The sequence below is a fragment of the Cyanistes caeruleus genome, chromosome 4 (genome assembly GCF_971803275.1).
Source record: "Cyanistes caeruleus chromosome 4, bCyaCae1.hap1.1, whole genome shotgun sequence".
NCBI classification, from domain to species: domain Eukaryota; kingdom Metazoa; phylum Chordata; class Aves; order Passeriformes; family Paridae; genus Cyanistes; species Cyanistes caeruleus.
The window spans coordinates 42481067-42494837 of NC_141704.1; the positions used below are offsets into that span (position 1 = coordinate 42481067).

Genomic DNA, 13771 nt, shown 5'->3' on the forward strand with positions numbered 1-13771 from the left:
TGAGCTCATAAGAAACGCAGAGTTTTCTCTATTTTTCCCAAACCCCAAGGGATCTGTCTATTTCTTAAACATCTGGGGTTTTTATAATAAACTGTTATGACAATACTTAAAATCTAATATAGACTCTATGAACTGACAAAAGGAAAAATAGACTGAAAGACTTAAACCATACAAATAGCAGAAACAAGTTGTTTGTCATCTCATTGAAGAATCTCCTTAACTTTAAAATTGTAAAGATCTACACAGCATCCTAAAAAGCTCTTAATTTGTAAGCATATCAGGTTAAAGAAAAACAGACAGGAAAAAAATTTAAAAGAAAAAAGGTCTCTCTTTTTGTTTATGTTAGAACATTTTTGTGTCTGGATAGGCTCATCAGAAAAAGAAGCAGAAATGGAACAAGAAGAAACAGACATTTAACTTCTTGACAGAAATAAAAGTTATTTTTTTCTCCAAAGCAGCACTGTCCCTTTGGACAATGACCACATACTGCACCTTTGCTCTTTATTATGAACTCAAAACAGTAATGCTAGGTGAAGTACTAGGTCAGAGAGTACGTAATCCAAATTAAGTATTTCAAACATGATAGAGATCCAGAACAATTACCTAACTTAAAAAGCTGAGGTTCCATATAGAAAAAGCATAATTTGTCTATATCTACATCTACAGTTTATTTATCACCTTAGCTATGAAACTTTCTTAAGCATTTTTTGACTTCTTTCCCTTCTTTCTGCAGGATAATACACTGCTCATATTTTAGCTCAGGGAAAAGAATACTTTTTGGAGAAAATTACAGTTTTTAAAATAAATTTTATTTTTCCTGCTTTTTATGCAAAATTCTGATAGGTTTCTACATTATTCTGGAAAAAAAAAGCTGATATCACAAACTAATGCAAATAAATGTATCTGGGGACTGTTTTATATTGCCTGGACAGCTGAAAATTTGAATTAAAGAATATTCCAGTTTGACTGAAACTGTGTAAATTCTTTCTGCTACCACAAAATTACTTTCTTGAAACAGATAATTATACATGTATATTTCCTTACTGTTTGTACAACTGATGCAGACAGAACAAATACTAATTTCAAAAAACATCAGAAACTTAGAGAACCATATTCCATTGAGATGAAAAAAAGATAAACTGTGGTTTCAAATAGAGATATGACAGAGTAACAGAAAGCTTTATGTTACCATGTAATGAAATGCTGCTCATTTCCACTGGGAATCCCTAGCATGAGTACCTGTATTCCATTTGAAGAACTGCTTTAACACTGAAGTGCCATTTACAGCTACAACTTTAGTTGTGAAGCTAAGCAAATTGAGGAGAGACTTTTTATACAGGGCTAACACAGACATTTTTAAGATCTCCTATGGCAGGGTGCAAGGGTTTTATACCCCAGCTACCTGTGGAAACTCACTTATATACCAGAAAAGAAAGTATAAATCCATAGTCCACTCCATACAACCATCTACACAGAAGTTTACTATGGTGATTTAACTCCATGATCCAGAGTAAGGAGCTGGACTAACCATATACTCAAAAAAACCCTCCTGAGGCAGAGTGATATTCCAGCACATGGAATTTAAAGATGGATTCATTAGTAGCCACTGCATGGCATGATTATTACCTTGGCCATAAACACACTGCAAAGGTGGAGTACTCTCAATCCAGCCATCACTTCTGGGTGGTTACGAAGCAAAGCAGAACACCCTTCAGACTCAGAACTCCATTCTGAGTAGCTATGTCCACAACATCCTTAAAATGTTTGTGCTTCCCAATTATTCCCAGGAAGGACAGGAATATATCTACATTAAGATTGTAAAGAAGCTAGAGAACTATGTAAGTATGCAAACTGTGGGAAAAGGCTCTGTTTGTCTTAGAAGAAGAAAACGCATTAAAAACATCTGAAACATATATGGAATTACCCTGATGCATATTTTTCAGAATATAGACAACACCATCAAAAAGTTGCCAGTTTTCTCAGACTTACATTTCTCTCAACTTGCAAGCACGCTTTAGCATGTCAGGGAACAAAGATATCTTCTGAAATACAGAAATAAGTCCAAAATATCTAAAATAGCTCAAAGTTACAAGATCACAACTTTCATTTGGCAACTTGCACATTATGAATCCATACGCTGGTATTTTGCGTATGCCAAATGACTACCAGGAACTTCAATTAAGTTAATTTAACTGATATTTACTGCCAATCCAGCACAAAGGTTTTGAATTATAGTTCTATTGTACACATTTGGAATGCATTTTATTTTTCCCAAGAAGTACTGCAAAAAAAAAACCAAACAAACCCAGGCCCCAGCTACCCAACCAAGTATCACTCCTGCTACACAGAACAAAATATTCAGCAATTGCATTATTCCTGATGCTCCATTCTGCATGACAAGAAGGTGAAAGACTCCTCAAAGTTTTGGCTAAGAAAGTTAACTCAAGTAGAAGAAGGTAGAACTAGAGAATTACAGAAAATTAAGAGGAACATGGGGAATGAGATAAAGTAAAAATGAAAATAGCTAAAAAGCTAGTGGGAAAGAAAAACAGCATACAGCTATCAACGAAAAAAAGGGTTTCAGATGAACTAAGAGCATAAGGAAAGAAGCCAGAAAATAAGAGGAAGGCACTACAAATCATTAGGAGTGTCTCAGCAATGGCATTCTAGTACCTCTAAAAAAACCTGGGGAGCCAACCATGAAAAATGGCAAAATTGAAAAGAGATTGCTGTAGAAAATGGGAGAGATGCACAACATCTGTATAATAGTGCTATCACTTAGGATAAGAAACATCAGGAGTTTTAATGCATCTCAGAGATAAAAGGCACTAGAAGACTAAGGCAGAGAGCTTCTCAGTCTATCTCTTAAAAACTAATGAGAAATCTCACGGACAGTGGCAAATCTAGAGGCTGAGAACTCCATGAATAGCCATTTCATTTGAAGTGAAAATGACAGCAGTCCAAATAAGGATAAATGTCAGTTTATCATCTGACCTAAAAATTATAATCAGGGTAAGATTCCCAGGGTCCAACTTGCTGCCAATTCAATTTCTTTAACTACAGAAAATGAAATTACTCTTGTTTCATCACATATAAATGGTATTAGTCCCAAAAATACAGAATTAATAAAAGCTTTTTTTTCTAAGACATCAAACATTTGCCATATTTTAGGGTGATACTTCTAAGAAAAACATGAGTAGCAACTATGATTCTTGCCAATCAGGGACAAAACAAAGAGAATTAACAAGGTATCTCAAATAGTGATGTGCATTTTTCTTTGTCCCATCCCCTTTGGAACTGAATCCCATGATGGGTCTATAGATACCAGATGGTCAAATTTTAGCAAGAGAATCCATTTTGTAAACAAAGATAAAAAAAAAATATCCAGGAACAAATGAAAATAGAAGTGAGGATCATGTAGGAAAAAACCCTCAAACAAGAAACTACCCTTCAAAACCAAAACTCTCTTACAGTCCTATAGAGAATAAGCAAACGTTAAAATACAGATGTAAATATACCTGTTGCTCCTTCTCTGTCTCCTTTCAGTGCTTCAAGCATATCTTCTAGTGGGGTACACACTCCAAGGTTGGGCAAAGAATAATACTTAGCAGCCAGGGCAAACAAATGGACATTGATAAGCTTCTCAGAGTTTTCACAAAATGCACTGGAAAATATGTCATCGTCTGCACATAAAAGAAAAGGAAAAAAATTTTGTAAACAGTGCTTAACAGCTCTCTAGTACTGCTGACAGAGAACTAAAGGCAATAAATACTTAGTATCAAACACAACCAGCCATTTATCTTGCTTCCCTAAGTGGGAAAGCTCATTATTTTTCTTCAGCTGTATTCCCCCTTCAGAACTGAGGTCAAATTCAGCTCTTAGCCGAGCAAGTGTAAATGTGGCAAAATCTGTTGTTTCAGCAAACCTACTTTAGTATAATTGACAAGTTAATCCAGTCAACATTATCACTTCTGTTTACAAACTTGCTCATTATGCATGTCCTAGTCAGCCCTATCTGCCAATATATGCTGCTGGATTTTTTTTTTTAAGGAATGCAGCTGTTCAGTATATGAAATGTTTAGATTCACAATCACTCAATTCACGTACTTTCCAAGCTGCTTTGTCACTGATGAATATTGGGAGAATTAAATTAATTTTTATTTCCAGTCAGGTGTGGGCCAAAGTTAAATTCCAATGTCTATCTCATTAGATTCATGATGCAATACTTCGTTTTGGTTTTTGAGTTTCAAAAATGTACATTTATTTTTAAGTGAAACATATTAGTATGAATAATTTATTATTTCTAAGATTGTTTTGTATTGTCTAATTCCTGTCTATTTAACCTATTTGTGAATTCTACATAGTTTTGCTAATTATTTTTATACATTTGTAATTCTTTTCAATATTTAAAAGGCAACCAGTCCAGCAATCCAACCATTACAAAGATTTGGAAAAAGTCTTCTAGTTTGTCTTTTGTGTCATAGGTAGATTTTGAGGAAGTACATACCTAGCGCAGTAGCTTTCCTGAATCTGGCATGACAGTGGATACAGCTGTTTTGATTGACCTCAGTTCTAATGCTCTTAATTTTCTGCATGACCACAATTAAGGGTCATGCATACATTGCAATCCACTGAAAACAGTCCCAAACCACGTTAATTTTCATGATATGACACTACAAAGTGACAAGCGCAGCAAACAAATTTTGTATCGAAGAAAGCATAAATATTGTCTAAGTTATGACCAGAATTAACATGGTTTTGTTGTCCGCACAGCACTTCTTACTCTACTTCTGCTACAAAATCTTAAAAGAAAGCCACTTTTCTCCATAAACAACTCCCTTGTCTGAACAAATTTTAGTTAGTGTAGTCTTCATGAAGGGTAAGACTGTAACAGGATACTAGAGACAAGAAATAAAGACTGCAGCTTTTAGGGAAAAGGGGCAACTTTGCTTTCCAATGCCTCTCCTGTAAGATTTATTACAGAAAAATAAGGAAATAGATGCGCTTTCAGCTTTTTTTTTATTTTGCTTTTTTCAGCAGCTGACATAAAATATAATTACTATTCTCACAAATCTCACTGAACTGAAATACAATGCAGCAATACCCAAGTTCTAGAACACTCCTTAACCTGGTTACTTAGTGGAAGAACATGACAGACCTAGCAGGATCTCATACAAGATTGTTAATGCATCACTCATGACAACACTCCCACCAAACTTAAAATTGTTGGCCCAGCTTGACAACTGAAAAATAGGAACCAACTACATTAAGGCTTCTGAAGCCTAACTTCAAGCTACAGAACGCAGTTGGGGTGAACTTTGTATTACTTATGAATATTAAAAATGTTAGGGTTTTTTTGACACGTTTCTACTCTGGATGCTCACGAGAGGAAATCTAGCATGCCTTTTAACCAGTCAGTCTCTACATTTGCAAACAAATCTTCAGAGGAAAGAAACATATGCCCCAAAGTCAGAATCACAGAACAAACAGTAATTTACAGTAAGATATGAAAATACTTAAACACAGATTTGTCTGTGCCTGTGTCCAATTTACTGCAATGATGTGATAAACAAAATGCAATATGGCAAGTGTCAGCTTTTTGATGTATTCAAACCAGTTTCTGAAACTAAAAAGGGATCTTATATTTTTCTGCAGCATACAAGTGAAAACAAGGGTTCCATCCTTCACATGGTCATTATAATGAAATGCCTTTGAACAGGGAAGAGTAATTTCTGTTTATGTTGGGTTTCAAGATCTCTGATGGTCAGTTTCTGATTCCCTAACGTTATTGAGTTGCACTAATGCACTCAAATAAGCTATGATACTACATTCCTCTCTCTCTCCTAATTTTAATACAGGCTAGCAGTGCACTAATTTGCAAATGTAAGTAGATGTTTGCAGGTGTCTTCACTGAAAAACTTATACTCTGCTATGAAGTATTTCCATCATATGACTGGATGGATGGATACCATGCAGTCAAATGAGGAAGGCATGAACCTCCAAGCATATCAGCATGCATATACCCACTCCACTACAGTGCATTGTGTTAAGTAGCATATTATAAAGTCAGGAAAAAAGGGGAAATTCTTCCATTTTTTCTTTTAATTAGCAGAAACAATCCCTGCGGAAACAAAAGAAGAAATGCCATGTTTTAGCTACAGCATGAAACTTTCATACTCTTCAAAAGGCGTGCTTAGACATAAATTTTCTTTTTGTTCCAGTAATTTCTGCATCAGAATCTGTAGCACACATTTGGAATTCAAATTATTAGATTATTTTCCAGTTTTGAAATCTACAAAACAATACTCCTCATTCTCATTCTACTCTACAGGCCACCACTTTGGTGTCTGAATCATTCCATGCACTTTCCCATAGAAACAGGTTACAGCAGAGTAATTTTCCTTTACTGTTTTCTTTATGATGATTTCATTTAATAACTAAGTTTTGTTTCAGCCTCTATTTACATTCAATTTTATGTCCTGTTGCTCTGAACCAGTTCTGACTCTGATATTACCTGTCAAGAACATTAAGCCTGTCCTTGCTGCTTCCCAACACTTTTGCTTGCTGACCAGACCACTGTCTTGTTTCCATCTGGCTCTTGAAGGTAATTCATAATCCAGTGTCTTTTCCATGCAGAAATAAACTCTGTGGGATTTTTCCCAAATAACTCAACCCTTTAAAAATGAGTCTTACAGTTAATATGTTGAGAGGTCTTAAGATCCAACACAGCACATGTTGCTAGTGACGTAGCAATTCACAGTTCTTCAATCACTTTCTGAGTCCAAATCATTATTTTAGCTTGTCTTCTATGCCAAAAAGCACATGCTACATTCTGCAGAGCCTTCTCTTACACTGCACACGCTTTCCTGCCTCGCGTGCCATTTAACGTGAGATATCAGAGCTAACGCAATGTGACAGCTATCTACACTCCATATGCTTTGGCTGTTCTCAGCTAAGTGCTTTGTCAGAGATTTCACCTTGGATTTGAAAATGATCTCTTTGCTCGGGATCAGTCCCCCCAAATACCACAGCTTTCAGATGCTTTATCTTCATTTCTGTGCCCTGTCTCAAGGAGCATTCATTACTGCTACGTTTCTCTCCTACTTGGAGTGTGTTGCATTCAGCAACACAGCAGCCTAGCTGGCTTCCTCTTCAGTTACGTGAAAATTACTAAAAATATGGAATGCTTCTTAAATAGATCTCGTCAAAAACAAAGCAGCTGTTTTCCTGTGCCAGAGGCGCTCTTACAGATACACAGGAAAGCGGTGTGACGCCTTTCCCAGCTGTCCTCCGCATCTCTAGTTTCAACACCGGAGGACTTTCAATTGTTACATCTTTTCACTCGTGGAGGTGTGGGGTTTTTCTGTGGTTTTTTGTTTTTGTTTTTTGTTTGTTTTGTTTTGTGTGTGTTTTGTTTGATTTGGTTGGGGTTTTTTTTTTCATTTTAATTGTGCTCTTCAGGAGTCGGTCAGAGTGAAGGAATCTGACAGCCTGGAGTTTCATTTCGTTTCCAAAGTAACACGGCCACAAGCGCCACGACCGCGAGACCCGACAGTGCAATTCCCAGGCCGGCTGCGCTCCCTCTGCAGCGGGACGGCTCCGAGCGGCTCCGGCTCCCGCGGCACGCCCGAGCGGCTCCGGTTCCCGCAGGACGGCTCCGAGCGGCTCCGGTTCCCGCGGCACGCCCGAGCGGCTCCGGTTCCCGCAGGACGGCTCCGAGCGGCTCCGGTTCCCGCGGGACGGCTCCGAGCGGCTCCGGTTCCCGCGGCACGCCCGAGCGCCGCCGCCCCGCGCCCCCCGCGCCCCCGGCCCCACTCACCACACGGAGCCGCCGCGGCGCCCGCGCCCGCCGCCAGGGGGCGCGCCAGCGGCCCGGCCGCGCGCAGCGCCTCGAGCACGGCGTCGGGGCGCGGCACCACGAGCCGCTCCCAGAGCCCGCGCGTGAAGAACTCCACGGTGTGCGCGCGGCACAGCGGCAGCGCGCGCCGCACGAACCGCGCCGCGCGCCGTAGCGCCCGCGCCACCGCCGCCGGGGGCGGCTGGGCCGGGAGCGCGCTCGGCGGCCGCGACATGGCCCCGCGCGCGGCCCGTCGGCGCCGCGGCGCAGCTCGGTGACGTAGTCTCGGTGCGCGGCGCACGGAGCGCGATGGCGGCGGCGCGGCGCGACGGGCCCGGGCCGGCGGCGGCCAAGGCGGGCGCGGCGGCCCGCAGGCCCGGCCGAAAGAGGCGGTGGAGGCCCGCCCTGCTGCGCAGCGTTGTCGGCAGCGTCCAGGAGGGTGAGTCGGGGCCGCCGGTGAGCCTGAGGGGGCGCCGCGGGAGGCCCGACTCCTTGGCTCAGCTGCGGGCCGGCTCTACCCGGGAGTCCCGGCTGGGGCCGGCCCTGCCAGGCCTAGCGGAGGGTTGGGCTGGCGGAACCCGCAGCCCTTCTCGCCCCCGGGTGTTCGTGGGCTTGGGGCTGGGGATTGCAGGGCTGTGCGAGCCGGAGCTCCCCGGGTCCGAGATTGCAGCCCCCGGGCCGCGTGGCGATGGGTTTCGGGTTTAGGACTCGCTTTGAATTTTCTCCGTAGAAAGGTGCACGTTTAAAAAGAAAGCGTGTTTGAGAAAAGGTTCAGATAATTGATAGGTAGTTATGCAGATGTAAAAATGAATAAGAAGAAGAGCATGGGCTTCAGCAGCACTGTGCTGAAGTGGCAACTTTGGAGAAAGAATAAAAGGAAAAGTTGGAACTGATTTGGCTTCCCTTTAGAAACTGTTTTGTTAGTAAATACTACGAAAGTAAGTAGATCTTAAGAGTAATGTAATAAAAAATAAGGTATTAGGAAAAAAACAAGTTTAACTTAAAGTTTTATTTTTCTTTAATGTTCGAGACTGAAACAGCCAATGTCTGAGCTTTCCTTTAAGCAGGAATGATTCTATGATGTAGCTGTAGAAAAGCTCTTCGTGGACACGTGTAGAAAGAAGGTAGTAGCAATAAAATACTGTTTAAGTAAAAAGATGTAGTGGATTATTAATGTAGAGCGATAGGAGGCTTTAGTGACATTTTTCCCTGTGTCACAGCACACTTCTGCTGCTGCAGCGTTATTACCTGCCTTTTCTTGAGACTGCCTTTAGGAGCTGATTCCAGAATCTATTTTGATATTGCTTTAGAAGCTGTCAAAAGCAGGACTGAAGTGAAATGTTAATACATCTTTTCCTTGGCTTCAAAAAGCATTGGCAAAGGTGCATAGTGGTGAGTGGGCAGTAAGTAGTGATGTTTGCAGCGCTCTCCCAGGGATTTTTGGGTAAATCAGCGATGCTGCAGTGGGGAACAACCTAATAATAATGTTTCTTACCTTGAACTTATGACTGGGCCTTATTAAAATTGCCACACATAGTGGCTTTTTCAATTTGGAAAGAAAACAGATTGAAAGAGTCCAGACAACATTTGAATGGTTTGGTACTATTTTAGTGCAGGTGTATTTAACTCCCCTTTTCTTATTCTTTCAGGACGAGGATTTGCATTTCGGAGGAAACAAAAGATTGAACGACAGTACAGGAGATTGTTGAAAAAGAGAAGACAAGTGCCTGCACAACAGGGTGATCAGTTTACTGATACTTATCCAGAGCACTTGAAACATCTTTACCTTGCAGAGGAAGAAAAGCTTAAGAAGCGGCGGCGCAAGACTCCAGATGATTCGGTGTCATCAGAAGAAAAGCTTAACAAAGCAGCAGAGTAAGTTTCCAAAATCTTTTAAAAAAGTAATTTTTTCCATCGCTAAATAAATATTTTAGATCCTAACAGTTCACATGGACTTTAGTGTGGTAATTTGCTTTACTAAAAATGCCATTGTGTCTTAAATATTTTTTCCTGGTGGTTAGAAAAATAAATGACAGTGTAACTAGTTTTGTGTACTTGAGACGATGAGGCGTCGTTGCACAGTATTACCACCAGATGGAGATGAGAATAAAGCAAATTACTTTTTTTTTTGTTTTTTCCATAAGAGAGCAGTATTTCTAAATTAATGTTCTCATCTCTCTGCAGTTGCTTCCATATGTTTGAACTAGAAAGAGAGAATGCAGCTCTAAGCTAGTATGTCCAGGTTTTTAGCTCTGAGGAGCTTAAATTATGGAAGAAACTCTTTTAGGCAATCTTTAAGCTTCAGGAAACATCATCCATGTGGAGATACAGCAGATAAGGTGTATGACTAAAAGTTGTGTGTGCTCTGGTCTTTGGTGCATTTGGCATTGAAGAAGTTTAGTTTGTTGTGCTTTCTTGCTGGCTGCTTATGCATGGCCTGGAATGGTGTCAGGTATCATGTAAGAATGGTGCAAACAATCCATACAGTGTAGGAGGACGAGTCTTCTGAAACCTGTATTTGTAGTTAGCTTCCCTGAACTTGTAAAAAGCAGTGGAAGACTGTGCTGTGATTGTGCAGTGGCTGTAGTGTCTATGGTTATGTCTGCTTGGTGATAATCAGTGTCTCAAGAACATGTACTTTTCCTTCCAGGTCAGTTGTGACTCAAGAGAAGTTTAAAAATAAGACGTCCAATCAGAAGGCAAAAGAAGAGTATGAGAAAATAAAGGCTGAGCATGCTAGAAAGAGAGAGGTACATTTAAACAGAATTTTTTCTTGATTTTAAACAAAGTCTAGATTAATGCCATTTCTGCCTCTCAGTCTTCCATCTGAACCCAGAGAAGATTGTAGGAGGTATTGGAACTCCTTCAGTCTTTTTCAACTTGACAGTGGTATTCAAAGCACACAGGCGTTCAAAGGATCCTTCTCTTTGTTCTTACTATTTTTGTCCTGCAGTTGCCAATAGCAGAATTTTGTCATGTCAGTTGGTACATCAAGAGAAGCTTAGCGCTTGATATGCATACCCCAGTGGATTATATTAGACCTCTTAAATTTTGTAGAAGGCGAAGTAATAACAATACCATCGTCTTGTGCTGGAAAATGAAATACCCATCCTGTCTTTCATGGCATTATCATCATGCAGTCTTCATTTTACCTTTTTATGTACTTTGACCAACAGTGAAACAATTAAATGTAATAGTATCTGCAGTCAAAATTTTAGTAATTATCTTCATTTGTATTTATTTTGAATTACTTTTATGGGACATACTGTAATATCATCATTTTGAAATAGTGCACTTGAATTATTAATTTGAGAGATCCTTATTTAGCTACTGTTCTTTCCCAGGGCATTGTTTGTTGCACTGTAAAAGGGCACACAGTGTAACATTGTAGAAGTTGTGTAACTTCCTGGTCACATACTAAATTTCAGTAGCTACTGAATAAATATTAAATATCTATATTAAATATAAACTAAATATATATATATATTAAGTGTATAGCTGTGTAAAACATACTATTTCTTCAGTTCAGCTATGTTTAGTTTTATGCAAGCTGACCTGTGATTCTGGGTGAGTTACATGGTTATTCAGCTAATGGCTGCTTTTTTGCATATTAGCTACAGATTGTATCAAAAGAAATTAATGTTATGACCAGCTTATTTAGAGAAGGTGAGAACAAGCCAAACCCCAGCAAGACAGCAGGGAGTATTCTCTGGGCAGCACATAGGAGTTGCCTGAGTGCAAGTGTTGGCATTTTTAGTTTTGCTAAAGATAATTAGGCAAAACAGGAGCTAACTGCCCAATAACAGTAATCATTTACATGGAGTTCTTAAGTGGCGCATGATGAAAAAGTAAAGTATGTACTTCACCATCATGTGTATATTAGCAAACACTGGATTTGCTGTTATTTATTTTGGGGAGAGAAACAAGCCTAAAGATGCAATTTTAGCCTCCTCGAAGGCCTTTTTAGGCCTGAAGAAAGCTAAGGTTTAGTAAAGATCAGAAAAAATAAATGCAGCTAGCAACTGTGTAAGTAAGATGAATGTTCTTGCTTGGAAGTAGGCATTTGGTTGGTAGCTTAACTGGGTGTTGTATACAAGAATATGCTGAACAGCAGAAAAATTATTAGATAGGATGTGAATTACTGGTACGTTGGAGCTGATGCTGCTCTTTTTTTTTTAAAGGGGGGAATAAATTGTATTAGTCATTATGGTAAAATAAGTCAAGGGTTCTGAGTGGAAAGAGGTTATCTGTGCATATTTTGCGTATGCATGTTATTTGATTGTTTGGGATTTTTTTCTCTTAGATTTCTGTTTAGAAATCTTCCCTTATGTCCTATAAATTTTATATCAGAGAGCAGTTCTTGCTAGTTTTGGTACCTCACTGAATCCATCTAGGCTGTGGAAAACAAAAATTACAACACTGGAAAAGGGGGTGTGAGATGTTGGGTAAAATCTGAACATAACACTGTGGAGATACCTACAGTGTTGATCGTCCATCCGTATACAGTTAACACTCCATTAGTAGTTTGGTTGCATGTCTGCTTCATGGAAGGTTTTACAGGTGAAAATTTGATTAGGATTTATGGTTCTGTTCCATCTCTCTTAAAGGAACAGACTGCAGCCTGTGTTGCCCAAAGAGGACAGGTCACTAGTAGTTTGGTCTGGATTAATTTTCCCTAGATAATGCTGTCCTAATAACAGAAACCTGCCCAGTTTATGGTCCAGGTATGTCTCATATCCTATCAGCCTATCCCATGGAGAGATGTCCCATATCCTAGCACATCTGGATTGGCAAGATATTCATTCACATGGGAGCTGCTGCATCACCTTTTTCTTTCTTGCACTCAAGAGGAGAAAGTGGGGAAAATTTTGCCAGTTTGTCATTTAAGGAGAGTAGTCAAGGAGCACATTTCACAGAAAGGAAGTAGTATGCATTGCAGCAGCAAACCTTATTGTAGGATGTCCTGCTGAAGAAAATTTGGCTCTTCTCTTGAAGCTTGGGGTTGTATAATTTGTTTTGATTGCAGTATGTGCTGAAAGAACATTGTGATTCAGCTTTAAAGAAATGATGTTTCTATTGGCAGTACAATACCTAATTGCCAGTACCTATATAAAAATGAACTTTATTGCTTATGGATAGCTTTGCAGTCACAGAAGGTTTGTAATTGTTTCATAATCTTATATTTTTACTTAATTTCAGGAAGCAGAAAAAAGAAAACAACAAAGAGAAGAAGCTCAACGTTTGTACAAGAAAAAGAAAATGGAAGCTTATAAAATACTGAGTAAGAAGACAAAGAAAGGACAGCCAAATCTAAATTTACAAGTAGAATTTCTTCTTCAGAAAATACAGCAAAATACATAACCTCTGCATATATTTAAGTTAGCTGTGGACATTTTAATAAATTTCTTCTAATAAATACTGTCTTTTTGTTTCTGCATTCCTTTTGTTATTGCCTTGATTTATCTCATCAGTCAAATGATATATTCATCCTAAAAATATCTCTATGCTGAGAGTGAAAGGGATGTGGTACCTTGAAAATAAATGGTCTGTATTTCTAAACTTAAATGCTGTAAGCTGTATGTCATCTTGAATTAAAAGTAATAGGCTGTAGCACCATCTGACCATGAATCTAATACCTCCTGCAATTGTGATTACTAAAATTGCACACACTTGGGAGGACTAAAATGATGCATGTGATGTATTTGATATCTCAAGAACTGCCAGTTCTAGGAGCGTGTTTTGTGTGCTCTTGGATAGGTTTGGCACATGAAAACAAAGTACATATACTATACTTGGATGGCTATTATTTGTTGTTTTCCACAAAAAAGAAAACTTGCCAAAGGCCCAGAAGTGTTTGGATGTAAAGATCTTGGTAAAATAATTGTTGGCCCATTCATAAAGCTGCTTTGTAACTTGAAACATGTGAATTGCTCT

At 39.4% G+C, this 13771-nt stretch overlaps 2 protein-coding genes across 7 annotated transcripts in view; one reads left to right on the forward strand and one right to left on the reverse strand.

Annotated features, from left to right (window-relative positions):
* Positions 1 to 8072, reverse strand: part of METTL25 (methyltransferase like 25) — a 44834-nt gene extending 36762 nt beyond the window's left edge. For 3 of the 6 annotated variants that reach the window (XM_086887828.1, XM_086887829.1, XM_086887827.1), the window contains exons 1-2: positions 7820 to 8072; positions 3519 to 3683 (exon numbers count right to left, since the gene is read on the reverse strand). In XM_086887828.1, coding sequence (XP_086743954.1) covers positions 3519 to 3683; positions 7820 to 8072 — 418 coding nt within the window. Of the gene's footprint in view, positions 1 to 1626; positions 1711 to 1989; positions 2043 to 3518; positions 3684 to 6514; positions 7598 to 7819 lie in introns of those variants that run through there. The other 3 variants (XM_086887830.1, XM_086887832.1, XM_086887833.1) reach the window with 3 other exon arrangements.
* A 63-nt stretch (positions 8073 to 8135) lies between these two features.
* Positions 8136 to 13274, forward strand: CCDC59 (coiled-coil domain containing 59). Its single transcript, XM_086887834.1, has 4 exons — positions 8136 to 8276; positions 9487 to 9712; positions 10488 to 10587; positions 13037 to 13274. Exons 1-4 carry the CDS (start codon positions 8147 to 8149, stop codon positions 13196 to 13198), a joined length of 618 nt encoding a protein of 205 aa, XP_086743960.1. The 5' UTR covers positions 8136 to 8146; the 3' UTR covers positions 13199 to 13274.
* The last annotated feature ends 497 nt before the right edge of the window (positions 13275 to 13771 follow it).

Excerpts from the sequence above, each read along its gene's own strand:
- CCDC59 (XM_086887834.1), top strand. The coding sequence starts at position 8,147 with ATGGCGGCGGCGCGGCGCGACGGGCCCGGGCCGGCGGCGGCCAAGGCG. Across the intron at positions 8,277-9,486 it reads TGTCGGCAGCGTCCAGGAGG|GACGAGGATTTGCATTTCGG; the intron begins GTGAGTCGGGGC and ends TTATTCTTTCAG. Across the intron at positions 9,713-10,487 it reads AAGCTTAACAAAGCAGCAGA|GTCAGTTGTGACTCAAGAGA; the intron begins GTAAGTTTCCAA and ends TTTTCCTTCCAG.